We start from the raw sequence: 17,599 nt of genomic DNA on the forward strand, positions 1-17,599 counted from the left end.
GAATGGAATGAAAATTGCCTTCAATTGTCAAGGTGGAGTTGGAGATTGTTAAAAAGATTATTAATAACGTAATTGCATAGGTGGAGGTTAATTGTTGTTTAATTATTACATTATTGTACAGTTACAGATATGCGCATTTGTTTGGATTGGGAATGTTGTAATAAGAATTGAATGAATTAACAAACCTACAGTGCTTTTTCAGTTTCTATATCTAAAATGGTCCTCTACTTAGTTTGCAGACGTTTTGTATCATCTTAAATCCCAGTTAGCAAATCCAGTCCCTCTACTTGTTCACTGTGTTACTCCAGAGTGCAGTCTAATTGCTATTTGAAGTACTGTGCAAAAGTATTAAGCCACCTGTCATTTCTCTACATCTTTTGCTTGGCTCTCATTTTTGGCAGTTTTTTTTGACTTTTTGGCAGTTTTTTTGAACATTTTTAGTCCAGTTCCTGTACCAGAGCAGTTTCTGAAGAATGTTATTTGTTTGTTAAGCCACACAGTAATCAATTAATCATATAAAGCATTTTTAAAAAATCTAACTTGGGGCAAGAACCAGAGATAAACAGGTGCAGTTAATGACAGATGATCAGGCTGGTGAATAATGTCCTGGTAATACTGAATGATGAGTGGTTGGAACAGATGAGAGGGTAAATGAGGTTGCTGGTGAGGTTGTTACATAAACAACAGATTTTTTAATTGTATCTTTAAACACTATGCATCCTGTTGCAGTAAAACATTTGTTCCCATTTCTTTAATTGATAAACAGTACTTTAATTATGTTACTAGTGTATTTGATGCGTATCTTTTTTTTAAATTTCTGTATTGTTTGTGGTTTTTGGAATTATTCTTTAAATTGAGCTGTGTGTCTTCACTGCTGCATTGTATGGTGCTTTCTGTAAAAGTAAATAGCGTAAATGGTAAGTGAGTAAAGGAGTGATTGGATGTTGTGAACATTTTTGCAAGCACAATTCTTTTAAAAAGAGACCACAGACACAAATTTAGAAAGTAAACAAGACACCATGTGACAAGCATGTGTTAGCAAACACTGTCAAAATAAGATGCTGTTGTTGGCCGAACACTTGGTTTATCTTAAGTTTGTAGGAAATGCAATTTTGAAGACCACCATTTAGAGGCTGAAGGTCTATACTAAAGTGGTGTTGTGCAAAAATCTGAGCTTTAAGATAGTTAAGTGTTAATAAATTAGAAACATGGACGATGAAGAATCTAGAAACAATGCTTTGTTGTTGTTGTTGCTTTTTTCTCCCCCCATGGAATGAAAGAAACTAAGTCACCTGATTGTAGTGATAAGATGCTGCCTTTGGATTATGGACCAAAGGAAATCAGCTAGCAGAACAAGTATTTTCTCAGTTGCCTTACAGATTGGTCATTTTCCATATTTTTCACCCACTCTATCACATGGGAAGGGGGGAGACCAGCACATGCTTCCTTGAGGACACATGAAACCAGCGTCCATTTTTTTTTTTTTTGTTTTTTTAACAGTATTTTTTTTTTATTCTGTGTCTAAAAGCAGCAAAACATTCTCTAAAGAAAAAAATATATTTCTCAGTAACATAAGATCTAAAGTATTACATAAAAATCTGAGTGTTTACAGCTGCTGAAACATAAATAATAATGGGATGCTTCACAAAATTCAATAGGTTTAAAAGTAGGTTTACAAAATGACATCATGTATTACGTTAATAGATAATTATTGTTGCCTAGTTGCTGTTTTAAAAACATAAAACCTTTGAGCCTACCCTGTTGAGAAAAAGATTTGTTAGCATTACAGTCAGTAAACTTAATTGTTCAGCATCACCTCTTATACTTTCCTTCTGTTTTTATTTATTGTCTAGTTTCATCTTTTAAATCTGAGAGGAAAAGTCTTTGAGTGGTAGATATATACAGTTTTGTTATTACAATTTATTATTTTGAGGGTTTTAAGTATGTGTTAATTGTTTTCACATTCATATAACAATTAATCAGAGGCTGACTTTATTATTAGGGTGTGATCTTTTGAAATGCTCACGTTCATCTGTCATAACTACGCTAGTATAAGTGGGTGTATTGTTGCTGTTTATGGAGAAATTCTCACTAGCCACAAATGAAATGAAAGCCATCAATGCATGGATTGTGCATGATTTGTGTTGGGTGTGTCACTGAAATACACTCATCCTCTAGCAATTAGGGTGTGCTTGTTAAGCAAAATTAAATGTTCCTTCACATTAACAATATGGTGTTATTTATGTTCCAATTTTCGTGCTCATTTACCTGCCTGATCGCTTTGTGACCTAATAGTTCTGCAATGATCGCAATGATGAGCAGCGAATGCAAATGAAAAATAAACGCAGCCAATTTTGTTATACAACTCTCTCACTCACTCTCTCTCTCTCTTTCTCTCTCTCTCTCACACACACACACACACACACACACACACACACACATGGAGTCAGCCCCCCAAAAAATGATATGCCTCTCTTTCGACAGTCACATGATGGCATTAGCAATGGTGCCAGTACTGGCATCTTTAGGGGAAACGTAATACTACACATTGCTGCCATAATTCAATTTGAGTTTTAAAAAAGGAAATGGATAATCATTGAAATTTGTAAGTGTATGTATGTATGTATGTGTGTGTGTGTGTGTGTGTGTATATATATGTGTATATATATATATATATATATATATATATATATATATATATATATATCTCGTATGAAGGGGAACTAAAGTTCTTACACTTCCTGCTTTAGTCAAAACGGTAGCCCTGAAACGCTGACAGCTTAGCCAGGTAATTTTTCATTACACTTTAGTTTTTCTTACCATTCTTTACTCGCCTGTGTATATGTTGTTTGTTTTTGACAAGCCTCTCAGTATTGGCTCCGTCTTAAGCTTCACCAAGAAATTGAGAGTACAGCACACTTTAATTTGATGCACGGGTGAAATGCAGAACTTATAATGGAATGTTTTGTCTCCTTCCCAGTTGATTTGAAGATTTGCTGCCTTCGCTTCATGTGCACGTTTTGAGGGACTTGAAGAACTGAGGTTTCCAGACCTCCATCCTCTCTGATGGAGCTGTGCCTGGCCTGCTTGCCATTTGTCACCTTACTGACTCTTCTATCCTCCGAGGTCACGCCGTCCCTTGCCCAAAAGGTTTACACAAACACATGGGCCGTCCATATCAGCGGAGGAGAGGAGGAAGCCAACCGCATTGCCCAAAAGCATGGTTTCATTAACCATGGCAATGTGAGTATCATGCAAGCTGTGATTATTTATTTCTTTACAGTGACGATTTTGTCCTAAAAAATCTCTCCTGTCTGCTGGTATTTAGTAATTAAGCCTTGATTGTCCCTTACGATCATGGCAAAGCATGATCTTCATGCATTATATTAATTTCACAGGTTTACTTTTATATTGCTTTTATTTTATTTTTTATATAGGCAGCTTTTTATAAAAGCATGTTCCAGTATCCAGCAAATAACCAGCCTGTCCTTATTTAATTTTATTTACATAGCACTTTTAACAATGGTCACAAAGCATAAAATTGTCATAAAGCCGCTTTACAGGATTGAAGAATTATGGAAATGAGTCCAAAAAGTGTGAGGAAATGCCTTTAAATTATAGGTATACTATATAGGGGAAAACAAAAAGTGACAATTTGATTTATTTATTTCTGGATACAGCAGATCTAAAAACATCCTGATACAGCGGGGGAAAATATCTATGTTGATGAAATGGAGTTGCAGTCCTTTTTACTTTGTGTTTAGTTAAATAATTTGAAGTGAAAAACAGTTGCTCTTCTCAGACGTTGATAGTATCTAAAAACTAAATACATTTTTGGAAGGATTTCTGTGATTACAAGAATTCATTTCTAGATTTCAATAGAATTTAAAACAAAAGCCTCGCCCCTTTCAAAAGGACTAATTCGGTTCTCTGATCATTACTGAGAGCTTCATAGTGTTACTGGTTTTGGGTAGGAAAGGCAGATATAGAGACTGTATCTAAAAACTAAATACATTTTTGGAAGGATTTCTGTGATTTATAAGAATTCTACTTGCACACATTATTTCAAGATTGCAATTTTTGTTTTGTACATTATTGCTCATATTTTGGAGATTATTTTGCTTGTCCAAGCAGTGCATGTAAGTTATTTAAGGAAACATTTAGAGTATAAATAATAATTTAAAAAAAAATTCAAAACCTAATTTCTGTACATTTCTAAATATTTTAAGCAACTTGTCCAGCTACCATCCAGGTACTCTATATGGTCAGATGTTTGAACACCTGAGCGTAACCGCATATGTGCTTTCTAAACATCCTGTTCGATATTTATTCAGACTTCGCTGTTAGAATAAACTCCACTCTTATCGAAAGACTTGTCGTCTAAGACAAGTTAGGACATGATGAGTAGTCATTTCTTCCCCAGCCCCTGTGTCTCTCTTTCTTACACTTTTTATCCTCTCGCATATCATTTTACAGAGAACCCAGAAAGCATAAGATTCTCTACTCTGAAGGCTGTAAAGCACAGTCGCTGCTACGAAGTGTTTACAGCCAAGACTCCATACATAAACGTTTGTTAAACCTTTGTTAAATAACGCATTTCTAAATGAGTTTATCATACGTTTATCTGGAATGTCTGCTGTACAAGTTCCTGTGCATAAGCTGTTGAAGAAAATAAGCTATTAGATCAGTCATATTGATACAAACCTGTGGTTCATGTTACAGCTTGAACTACTGTGCAAGTCGTGCCTTTGTACAAAAATAACACGCAGCTTCTGACCAATCATGTTCAGCACCCTAGCATGTAATTGTTTTTACAGGCCTGCAAAATCTGTCCTCTTATTCTTTTTATAATTAGGTTGCATGCATTTACCCTACATGGGATATAATATCTCTAAAATGCAGTTATAAAATCAATGCCAAAAAATAGCAGTCTTTCGAAAGGAAATGTCAAATGCATATGGCAACTGAAGTGTACACCTTTTCTGAGTGTAGCTGCAAGATTGTCACTCATAACAGAATAATAATTTATGTGTTAGGGTTATTTGTTAACTGAGAAGTAATGCTACATTTGGACTTTACAAGGAAAAAAAATCTAAATGTACAATTTTTTTCTAGTTTTAGAATTTAGACCTTCTTGGTATTATCGAACTACAGTAGGTAATGAATAACATTGCTAAAGTAGACAGGTGCCAAAGTAAACCAACTGCCTATGATACTGCATACAAATACTTCCCAGGCTTGTTGAGAAAGAACCGCACTGCATAGTGTCTATGGGAGTCACATGACGAAAGAACGAACGACTCGGACTAGAGTCATTGAGAGAGACTCTGTTTCCTGTACATAACCTTTTGTGATGATTTACGCACGCGCGCCCAGTAAAAATTTTTACGAATCACTCCCTGAGACTACTCGTTCTTCTGAGTCATGTTAAAGATCAATTCAAAAAGAACGAATCGTTCATGAACAACCCGTCACTACTTGGTATATGTTTGTATACTGAAGGTACAAATGTTGGGTGGAATGATGCGAAGTCTCCTGGGTAAAGTAATGGCAAGAGACTGAAGTGTTTTGACACCAGCTACCCCAAGAAGGTTCAAACATAAAAACAGTCTTTACTGCAGAACTCATGGCACAGCTTTGTTCCAGTTATTTTAAGCTGCAGGATATGGCTTTTGTTACTCATATCTGAAGGTTGTGTGTTTTGAGTTTTTTCTCTACATGGAGTCCAACATTGTTGTATCAGTAATGACTGGTTAGGGTTTTTTTTTTTCTTTCTTTTTTTTTCCACCGAAAAGATGATTAGTTCAGCCCTCCACTGCTTCCTGGATGTTCTTTTCTGCTGCTGCTATTTGAACAGTGTGTTTGCTATAGATACAGATGATCCAATCTCTTTACCAGGTACAAAATCAAAGTCATTCTCGAAGGGGACTTTGAACAGCAGAAACTGCAGTAGTCAGGAAAAGGCAACTCAAGTTTTTTTTTCCTTTTTTTTTTTCTTTCCCTCCCTTCCACCTGTTTATAGGGAGCCCATAAATGTATCATTTTCCTAAATGTATGGTTTGTGCGCTCTGGGTGGCTGATGAAATACATAAAACATTTTCCTGACTGCTTGGGTGGCTTGACGTGTGCGTGCGTGTGTATGTGTATGTAAGTGTGCATGCTGGCTGTTTTTTAAAGTGCAGTCTTTTTTACAGCCATGTATGGGATGAGTGTGCTTACCATAAAGCTTATAAAAAAAAATCTTAGTTTATTTCTTCTTAAATTATTATTAAACACAACAGTCCTTGACCTTTTGAAATATTAGTTTTGAAACCAATCGTGATGTCGTTTTTCTAGGTGCGTGCTACGGCATATTTTATGATTAGCAAAAGGTATTTCTCAGAATAAGACCTAGACCAATTGGAAATAATTACTACTTTTTTTTGTGCACGCTAATGAATTAATTAGAGGTAAGTGCTTCGGAAAATATGCCATGTAGAAGGGTTTTGTGTTGAATTATTTATTTGAATAAATGTTGCAGCAGTTTTTAGTTACATGTGCAATAGAGACTCCAAGTAACCAGATGAAGCAGTAAAGGCCAAACACAGTGAGGAAAGGCTTTGTTTACGTCAGAGGTAACAGGGTAAAAAAAAAAAAAAAAAAACACTTCATGAGTTGACTTGAGGACAAGACATCGAGGGGAACCAAACTTAAAAGGGAACTCAACCACATGTTTGGTGACACTTGATAGTGTGATTTAACTAGTTTCTCTTCTGTAACTGTATACAGCCATTACTGGCATGTACACATGGGTTTGTAAAAGAGAGCGCTCTTTGTCTGATATTTAGAATGTTCTGAAGCGGAAGCTTGATGTCCCCAGATGTCTCAGCATCTGTTGAACCATGTAGTCCTTCAGCGTGTGCCAAGTGAGGGCCACAGAATCCAGCAGGCCAGGCTGATGTCTTAATCAAATGTTGACGCACAAAGCAGCCCCCTCGCCAAACCTTAGTTTCTCCAATCAGGTCTTCCCAAATAAAATCTCTCATTAAGAAAATCGAGTCAGGCCATGCAGGCCACGATGAAGTAATGTAATAAATGCAATGATAATGAATGCTGTTGTAATTAGATTTATGATGGTGCATTTTAAATGGAATGGAGTAAGTGAATTCTTTTGTGTGTGTGTGTGTGTGTGTTGGTTGTCTTTGAGGTACAGGTACGGCATTCTTTTTTTTTAAAATTTTTTTTTTTTATTCAGGTTCATATCAGTGCCAGAACAAAACTGACACCTGCAGTATGTTTTCTTCATTCTTCACATTGTGTTGTTTTTACAAGTGCTCTTAAAAACAAAGGCTTAAACTCCCACGAAGGCATCTGTTAAATTTGTGCAGCTGGGAAACCAGGTCATTGCAGGTGACGTGTTCGTGCAGAGAAAGCAAGATCACAGCTGCATCTGATGCTTTTTAGGGCACATTATTGACCCTGAACTATTTCCTTCCTCTGGTTTAAAGGTATGTTACAAATATCCAAATGTGGAAATTTCGCTTACTGTAACCCAATACAGTAAGTAATCCAATAATCTGGCAAGTTGTATAATTCCACCACATTTTATAAAGCAGAGCAGTCTGCTTTTGCAAATATTTGATGATCGAGTGAGTTTACGAGAACTTAATGTTTGTCAGGGTTCATTCGAGGCGATCTGACTTCATGAGTGTTTGCTTTTTGTTCCTGACTCACGTACATTTACGATAATCAATACACTACTTCCGTATAGCTTTTTACCTCCTTACCCTCCTTACCTCCTCCTTCTACGTCATTTGTTTAAGTGGAATCATGGGTATTTTTAATAAATTCTTATTACAGCAGTGTCATCTCCGCATAGACTTTTATGCTGCCAGATGTTGAATTCATCATCAAACCCACCTCGAACAGGAAGCATTCAGGAATTAACATCCATAAAATGTTCATCGATAGCTGTTTTTCTTCTTTTTCATTTTTTAAATACTTTGTGGATTGAAAGTCATGAGTATGTCGTGTTAGAAAGGGTCAGCAGATTTCTGCCTTTTTAACCAACTAGCCTTTTTTTTTGTGTGTGTGTGTAAGCATGTACTGTATGTATGCACATGTCTCCTAACACATATACACACACACTCATATACACACACACATATACGTTTTCTTGTAAGTCTGGATTCCTTGTTCTCCTGGTTCAGCCCTGGTGTTAAAAAACGCTTACCATCATTACTTGCCCTTCCAGTAAGATCTTGTGATTTATATATTTGCACTAGGTGTGCCAGCGACTTTGATCGCATGGAAATTTATTTATATTTATTTATATTCATTCACACTTATTTCTTAAAACGTGTTTCAACAAATGTACCATGCCATCTGTTGAATTTTGTAATTAACAAAAATTTTTTACGAGTTACCATGAAGTGCGAAGAATGTGAGAAAGTTGTGAGATCAATAATGCGTTTATTAAGTATTGAAGATTTCAATTGCGCACTTATAAGTACATATAAAAAAAAATGGGAAGTGCCATCTATTGAATTTGAGATGAACTAATGTTTTTTTTTTTTTTTTTTAAGGTCTATTTTATTTTATTTTTTTTAATGATGTAACAGTGTTTTCCATTTAAATTTCAAAGTAGCACATCCTCTCTTCCTGTGGGCCGATTTGTGATGAAACAAATCCTATGTGTTACCACAAGCTCCTACAGTACCTCCACACACCAGTAAAAACCCCATTAAAATCCGTATCAAATAAAATCAGTAGTTTTTGCATGATGCATGCACAAACAGACAAAAATTCCATCTTGATGTGTTTTATTACTCATCTTACCCATCCCCCCCCCCCCCCCTTTCCATTTTATTTTGCGGATCTTTAATGTACAGACATGCCAACTTTACAATTTTATTATATGTATAGATAGATATTTATCTGTGTATTAAATTTACATAATATGTGTAAGTAAGATATATGTTCAGCCTTTGTGTGCTGTTTATATGTCTATATATATATATTAGGGATGGGAATCACCAGTCACTGGTGCTGATTTGATTAAAATTGTGAAAAAAAAAATTCTATTGGAAACTTTTTTCCAGAATTCTAAACAAAAAAAAACTTGGAAAAACTGTATTTTGCTCCTCCCACACAGGATGCTCTGCTGCCTGCCAGTAGGTGAATAATTTAGAGTGCAGCCACCTGCAGGATTGTAGAGGAATAGCAACATTTTACCCCCTCAAATGCAAATGAAAAATGTATTTAAAATAAACAGAAGAAAACTAAACAAATTTTGCAGTCCTTGTGGCGATACACGAGTTGCCACACAAAAGAATTGCAATGCATAACTGAATCGCTCTCTTTTTAAAAAAATTTTTTTTTTTTTACTTTTTTTTTTAACCCCCCCTTTCCCCAATCTCTACTGGTAACTCTACATGAACTTTTGTTTAAGTTTTGGTGTTGCTTTCCTGTGATGGGCTTCATGAGAGCCCAATATCATCATGGTCCCTAATAGTGTTTTGCAAATGCACTTTACAATACTGTTTTGCAAAAACTATTTCGAAACAGTTGACCTTAAAATAACAACTGACTTGTTTACTTAATTGCTTAATGCCATATGGGTTATTTCCTATATTTTCATTTAAGTTTTCAAAATCCAGTATTGTTGTTGTATTTGTAGAAATAAATCCAAACTTGACTTGTACTACATGTTTTTATCTCGAGTGGACATGAGCTGTATGCTGGTAGGGTATAATGTCATGTTTTTGAGTTCAGAATTTGCCATTTTACTAGGTTCATAATTATTTAGTTTATTTTGCCATTAGTTAGTTAGTGGATTGCAAGCAAGGCACAATCTAGAACCACTTTGGTATTATCATTTTATTTTTTTATTTTTGTATATAGCATCTTTATCCTAAAAATGTGTGATTACTGGGGGCCCTCAGTTAATTGCCTTGTTGTAGCATCTTGCTTCTGTTTTCTTGTACACAGCCTTGCCTGCTGAGATAGTGCAACTTCTTTTAATTTTAGTTATTCTTTATGGGCTGAAATTATCTTGCAAAATACACAGATTGGTCTTTTTACTAAACGCTAATATTAACCTCTTTTAAAAAATTTTTTTACTAAGTAAAAAGGTTTCATTTGCATTCAAAAGTTTGGTATATTAATAAATTTCTTATCTGTTGTCTCTCAGTGTATGTAATTTCTTTTGGACTTGCAGTAACTGGACTTAGGTAATGCAGAAGCTCCAGGTGTGCTTGGTTGCAGTTGTTTTGCAGTCGTAGCGGTTGTTTATTTCCTGTTCATTGTAAGAAGTTCATTGCCACCAAATTCTTATCAGAAAACTCTTTCCATCGGTTTGGAAATGGCTGCACCACACCATGGCGGCTTTCATAGCCTGGCAGAGAAGCACGTCTCCTCTCTTGTCCTCTATAGCAACCTTTTTACCACAAAAGCAAAATATTTAGCCTTCCTTTATTTTTGTTATAGTTAGTGTGTGCTCTGAATAATTTACAAACAAGGCAGACTTGCAAGGGAACTGTAACCACATTTCCCACTATGTTTTTCGCTTTAACAGCAGCGGTCACATTGGAGATATACAAGCAAGGATCAGATGCTTTAGCTTACAGAAAGAATTTGGCTTGTAATAGAGATTCAGTGAATAACGTAAGAAAAGTGCTTTAAGATCAGAAATGGCAGCAATAGAACAGGTAAAAAATAATAATGAAAAAGTAAGGACTTGTTGGCTTGTGTCGGTGTGTGAGAACAATTTAGGAATTACAAAAGCTTAGAGGGGAAAGTGAAGGGGGAAAAAGCTTTTAAAAGTTTACAGAGAGAGAGCAAGTGACCAAGTTACAGACACAATTATTCAGATATTTCCTGCTTTTTTATTTATTTATTTAATTAACAAATCACACTGTAGCATGGCAGTGCATGAAATCATGCAGATACAGGCCAAGAGCATCAGTATGAACCACACAATGAGGGGAAAACAATATGTAATCACAGTGACTTTAATAGTGGCATTGATGTCAGACGGTCTAGTTTTTATTTATTTTTGCAGATTTTCACACATAGAACATTTATAAAAAAAAATGTCAATCAGCAGTAATTTTGCATATAGAAACACATTGTTAATCTCAGAGGTCACAGAGAATGGTCAGACCAGTTTGTTCTAATGAAGAGGACTCATTCTCACACACACTCACTCACCCGCCGTCTATACCTCTTAATTCTGTATTCAGGGTTGCGGCGGGGGTTAAAGTCTATACCAGTAGACTTTGGGCACGAGGCCAGTTACACCATGGACAGGGTGCCAACCTATCACAGCGTACACAGACTCACACACTGTGGGCAATGTGGGACTTCGAATTAGGCTAATCTGCATGTCTTTGGACTGTGGAAGGAAACCGGGGTTCACAGACAGGGAATAGAACCTGGTCGGAACTGTTTATAACCATGGTGAGCAGAAAAGCATGTCAGAATGCACCCTAAATCCTACTTGGACCACGACCCACAAAACGTTTATAAATAAATGCAATCGACTTCATCTGTGTTTTCTAAATTATTGTTTATTATAGAACATAAAATATGTAGTATTAAAAATGTGCATAAATTACAGAAATATGGAAATTATAGTGTAAATGTCAACAATGATGTATTTAAAAAAAAAAGTTTTGTAAAATGTCCGTTTCAATGTGGGCTTATAAAGTTTTAAGGGAGATGGAATACAGCAACAGAGGACCATGTTGGGTCATTTTACTGTCTTAACAGGAGTCGGAGGCTACATTGAGCACAGGCTTCTCGGAACTGACCTGACGAACATTGGGGGAAATGAATATATCTGAGAAATAACTGTTAAATAAAGTGCTCTAAGGTGTTTATTTTTTATTTTTTTATTAAGTATCTGAGTTCATATGGGTTGAGATCTGGTGAGTGTGAGGACCATAGGTTATAATCTGCATAATTTCCACAGCCCTCGAGCAGTCCAGTAAACCCTTGTTCTCTGTGCATGTGGGTCTGTGCATGGGGGTCTCTGAGTCATGCTGGAAGAGACATTTGCATTAACTCTCTCAAAAGGACAAGTACACTCAAACTACACTGGCAAAAATTTTTTTCCCACAGCATACCAAAAGCACTTGGTTTTCCCTTTTTTCTTCAGAGCCACCATTTTTCCCCCTTTTTATTTGTCACCATTCACTGTGTGATTAAACTGTGCATAAACTAGATATAAAAAACAGACAGTAATTTTATATATATATTTCATTTGAATGTTTTTAAAAGACCAAAACCACACAAGATAAACCTCACCGTTTGAGGGTTCTGCAACTGTGCATTCCACTGCAAGAGAAATGTTTTACTGCTGTGCTCAGTTAGTTTCAATTGCTTTTTGTAACAAATCCAGACCCAAGAGGTTTATAAAAAAAAAAAAAAAAAAAAAGAATGACACACGGATGTCTCCTGTCAACAATATTAAAAGAAATTGCCCCTCACTTTCTTTCCCAGAGTGCCCTGCTTCGTGGCTGTCTGTCAGCCAATCACAAGATTTGTGCATATTTATAGTGAAACCCAGTAATGTGCTGATGCAAAGGTGATGGTTTCTTTGTAGAGAAAGTGAGGGTGTGATGACCAGATATGTCTTTGCAAAGCACTGAGGATGCCTATTTCTCTGAGCAGCAGCAGTATTGTTCTGAATGTAGATGCTTCTGACAGTAGATATTAGAGTTATTATGATGCTGTGTAGAGCAGAGGGGGAAAAATATTTATTAAGCAAACATCCTGTGTCACATTCCCAATTTTAAATTGTTTTAAATCAAAGTGTTAGAGCCTTTTGGCTTTTTTGAGTGGTTGTTCATTTCTGTTTGATATTACTTTAGAACTATTTTTGTAATTAACAAATTAGATAAATCCATAAAGTTCCTTGCTTACAAATACCTTTTAATGCTCATCTTTTTTAAAGATTAGTCTATGGCTATTAATTTTAAGTGGTTAGGTTTTGTTTTTTGTGGAGGTGACTTTTGGCATTTGACCCAGGTTGTTAGGTTAGTGACCAGAATTCTGAGAGAAGACTGTCTGATTAGTATTTGTATTAACCAGTGCCCAGAGATCTGATTTGAAATCTCGGTTGTATCAGAAGTGAAGAAAGCAAGACTAATGCATTCCTAGAGTGATTTTTACGCTCAACTTGGATGTTGCAAGGCAAAATTCTGCTCTTGGCTGTTGTTTTAGTATTCATGTCTATTATCAATGGCCATGCTTATCATTAGTATTAACACACAGAGTTATTTGTTCTTTTTACGGGCTTTAAACGTAAGATTAAAATCCCCCAAACAGGAAGGAGAACTAGGCATTTAATTATCAGCATTGCACAGAAGCTTGCAAAAGTGCTTACATTCCAGAACAGACTGTTTGATTTCAAGTTTGACAAAAATGCAAATCTAGTCAAAATTCTTGAAATGTGAGTCACTAGATTTACTGCACAGATAGAAGTTTCTTCAAGGCTGCATGTCGCAACCACACTGACCACAGTTGGGATCGAGAGTGCACTTGAAATATTTTCTTTTTGCTCAAGTGTATGCTTCAAAGTTCTTGTTAGACCTGGAAAAGAGGAAATATAATGTCTGTTCCACTAGCATAAAGTCTGCAGCTGTTTACCAGTACCTCATTTACTGACCTTTAATATGATGTAAATTTTAAGAGGCCGATTTTAACCTTTGAGTGAAGGAAATGTTATAAATGGCGCCATTAGTCTCAAACAAAAACCTTTAATGTCTCTTTGCCCTAAAAAGGGGGTAATGAAAGGTGATTAACACGGCTCATTGATCCCCCCCCCCCCCCCTTTTTTTTTCCTGTAGTTCATTTAACCAGCAATTATCCACTAATGTACCTAATTTCAATATGATAAGACATTGATTTCTATGGTTGGTTTTTATGTTTACCATTTCAACTACAGGGCTAATATTCATAATTGTAGTGTGCATGTCTAATTTTTGCTTGCTTTAAGATACTAAACCTAATGTCAAATTGTTCAGTTTCATTACGTGTTTTTGTTCTCTAAAACAAAGACAAATCAGCCATCATAATCAGAACACATGCCACTCCTGCTTATTCATGCAGTTATCCAGTAAGCCATGTAAGGGTTGGAGCAGGGCATAAAATTATGCAGATACAGGTCAAGAGCTTCGTCTGGTTTGAGTGTTTTCAAAACTGCTGATCTCCATTCAATATATTCTAGAGGTTTATGCACAGAGTTGTGCATAAAACACAAAAATTCAATAATCACTTCCTCAAACTACATCCAGAAGCTGTATGTGTTGCTATTCTTAAAGTTAATTTAAACCATGTTTAGCAAGTTGGTTTTTGCATTTAGGCGCACAGTGATGCTAGTATTAAGTTGTTCTGCATTCCAAATCAGAATAAATCTTTCCCAACTTGGTGCAGGTCTACAATTTTGTTTCTGGTGTCCTTTGATAGCTCTTTGGTCTTGGCTATAGTGAAGGACAGAGGAGCCTCTTAAAGATGTTACAGGTCTGTGAAAGCCAGAAATTTTGCTTGTTTGTAGGTGACAAAATACTTATTTTACCGAGTAATTTACCAATTAATTCATAAAAAAATCCTACAATGTGATTTTTCTTTTTTTTTTTTTTTTTTTTTTTTCCTTATTTTGTCTCTCATAGTTGGGGTATACCTGTGATGAAAATTACAGGTCCCTCTCATCTTTTTAAGTGGGAGAACTTGCACAATTGGTGGCTAACTAAATATTTTTTTGCCCCACTGTATGTCCTGAAGTGTGCGTCTTTTAGGAGTATGTTGCGATGAAAATCAGAGGGAAGGGTTTTTGTGTGCGCGCACGTGTGCAATCTGTATGGGAAGCGGAGCGAATTCATGGATGTCCGGTTAGATCAATTTAAAAGAACAAAAAAAAAAATCCAATAGCTCGATCTGAATGCTTGATTTATCTTTAACACATTAACCTCGAATTATAATATACGCCATCCATTGTTTTCTAATCATTCTTTTTGCTTCTGATGGTTTTCAGCTTTCTCTTTCTCTGCACTGTATTGTTGTATGGTGTATAGCAATATGACCCAGCACCCAAAATACTTTCAAAGCACTCCAATGCAGCCTCCATTCTTTGCAAAAGATGGATATAAAGGCACACAGAAATACAAAAACCTTGAAAAATTTATGTACGACTCTGCCAGATACTGGCCAAATCACAGACGTGCTGATTCACACGGGACCATTATCAAAGGACCTAGTGTTTGGCGGAATATGGTAGATAATTTGCAGAAGAATTTGTACTTTACAAATTACAGACATGGCCGATTCACACCGGATTAAGATTACGGACGACCTACGCAATTATTGCAAATCACACGAGGTCCCCAGGGAATACTAGTCCTGTGCGAATAGGACATAAGTGTCTATTACTTGTAATAAATTGAGCCTTTTGCAATTAAATAATTGCACAGGTTCATATTGCCATTTTGACTTGTGTTTGTATTAGTTTTTCTTAAAGCAGTTAAGTGTGCACCACTAGTAAAATATGGCATCTTTAAAGTCAGAATCACTTTTTCACACCATTTCAGTTTGGTATCAATTGTGGCCTGGGTCTGAATTCAGTTCATACATTCAATATCTTCTAATAAAAAACATGTATTTTAAACTGTAATTGTTGGAACAAACCAAAGAAACAAAGCTTTACCCAATAAGCATGTCCTGGCTGAACTCTGTTATGTGGAAAATTGTGCAATTTGTTTTCTTAAGTCATTTTATATTCAGTCGAGTTGAGCGTGGTATTTTTTGGGTTGCCCTCAAATTAATCTTATTAGCTGGTTACACCATGAATTCTGCCCTGGGTCCCTATCATTTTTCCAACAGATTCCCTTGAAACATTATTAATTCATTTATTTTTGTAATGTGGAAAAAGTCCAGTGACCCAAATGGGGATGGATTAGTTCCAGACAGCTTTGTGAGCTATTTTTGATTTTATTTTTTGAAAGCTTTAGTTTTATCAGTGTTCGTTTTTAATTCAGCACATGCACTTAAAACTTGTAAAGATAAACTCTAGTAAAGATAGTAACTTGTTCTTAGGGTATTAAGAGCCATGAAGTGTGTCTGTGTACAGAGTGACGGCTATAAACAGTTTCGACACAACTTCCACTGAATGGCAAGCTGACAGTTGGCCAGCATGACAGTGTGGGCGTAGTTCAGAGCTGCCATCTGACGTAAACGTCTGCGATGTGACCTTCTTTACTCCTAAACCAAAACAATCCTCCTCTGGTTTCCAGAGAGCAGCCTATCTGTGTCTCAGGTATCTTTCCGTCTCTCTCTCTCTCTCTCTCTCTCTCTCTCTCTCTCTCTCTCACTTGCTCTACAGCGGGGGTGAAGACCTTGAATGTTTGAACCTTCTGGTTATCTCCCCTTCCTCTAGGGTAAGTATTCCCCACTCCCTCAAATAGTGTGTGTGTGAATGATTGGTCCAGTTAATGCAGTTGAACCCCAGACAGGTCAGAAAGGCCGATAACCAAAACCAGATGTGTTTGTTATAAGTCTTACGTCTGTCTTTCGTCCTTCTTCACCAAGCTAAACAAAAAAAACAAAAAAGGATTGACTGCTTGGGGACTTAAATGCAGCAAGGATACACCAAAACACTTAGCCTTCATTTTTTGTCAATTAGAAACAGATTTAAATAAGATTTAATTATTGGCACGGTGGTGTAGTGGTTAGCACTGTCGCCTTGCACCTCCAGGGTACAGGTTCGATTCCCGGCCAGGCTCAATCCCCATCTGTGTGCATAAAGTTTGCATGTTCTCCCCGTGCTTGGTGGGTTTTCTCTGGGTACTCCGGTTAACTCCCAGAGTCCAAAGATATGCAGGTTAGGCTAATTGGCATTTCCAAATTGGTCCGTGTGTGTCCTGCGATGGATTGACACTGAATACAGGATAAAGCGGTATAGATGATGAGTGATGTGTGAGAGGATTCCCAGTGGGTCGTGTCCACTTGTCCCGGCTACATACACCCTGTTGGAGAATAAAACCTGAGCTGCTGTGCAGGGTTGAAACAAATAATAATTGGAACTGAAAAAGAAAATGGAGGTGAAACAGTAATTGGGTTAGGTGTGTATTTATTTAATTTCATAGCTGAGCTGTGATGTCATGCAATAAAAACAATTAAGAGAAGTTTAATGGCTTGGAATTTTTGTTTGTTTATTTATTTATGTATTTATTTTTGTAAATAGAAATGCGACAGTAGCCAGAGTGATTTTGCTATGCTCTTGATTGCTTGCTTAAACCAATTATGTATGCCATTAATATAACTAGAATAACCTTGCTATTATTATTTTTATTGATGCATATGAAAGTAAGTACAAGTGAAGGTTCTTGGGCGTGTGTCCCAGTTTCTTTTTTCCATTAAAGGCTAGTGTTGATGAATTGGTATTTTCACAGACCATATTGTTGGCCTTTCTACCAAACAAACGTATTTCCCTTTAAGAGAAAATATCCTTTCTTAATTTTTTTTTTTATGACTGAAGTTCTAATAAAGCTTTACTATTTGCAGTTGAAATGCAACATTGATTTAGCGAGATTATTTATCCCTTTTGTTTTTTATATTCGGC

At 36.2% G+C, this 17,599-nt stretch overlaps 1 protein-coding gene across 3 annotated transcripts in view; it reads left to right on the plus strand.

Annotated features, from left to right (window-relative positions):
• furina (furin (paired basic amino acid cleaving enzyme) a) overlaps window positions 1-17,599 on the plus strand; it is an 87,507-nt gene that overhangs the window by 6,932 nt on the left and 62,976 nt on the right. For all 3 annotated transcript variants that reach the window (XM_053512636.1, XM_053512637.1, XM_053512638.1), the window contains exon 2: window positions 2,981-3,243. In XM_053512636.1, coding sequence (XP_053368611.1) covers window positions 3,067-3,243 — 177 coding nt within the window. In that variant the 5' untranslated portion in view covers window positions 2,981-3,066. The remainder of the gene's footprint in view (window positions 1-2,980; window positions 3,244-17,599) is intronic.

The sequence above is a fragment of the Clarias gariepinus genome, chromosome 15 (assembly GCF_024256425.1).
Source record: "Clarias gariepinus isolate MV-2021 ecotype Netherlands chromosome 15, CGAR_prim_01v2, whole genome shotgun sequence".
Lineage (NCBI taxonomy): Eukaryota > Metazoa > Chordata > Actinopteri > Siluriformes > Clariidae > Clarias > Clarias gariepinus.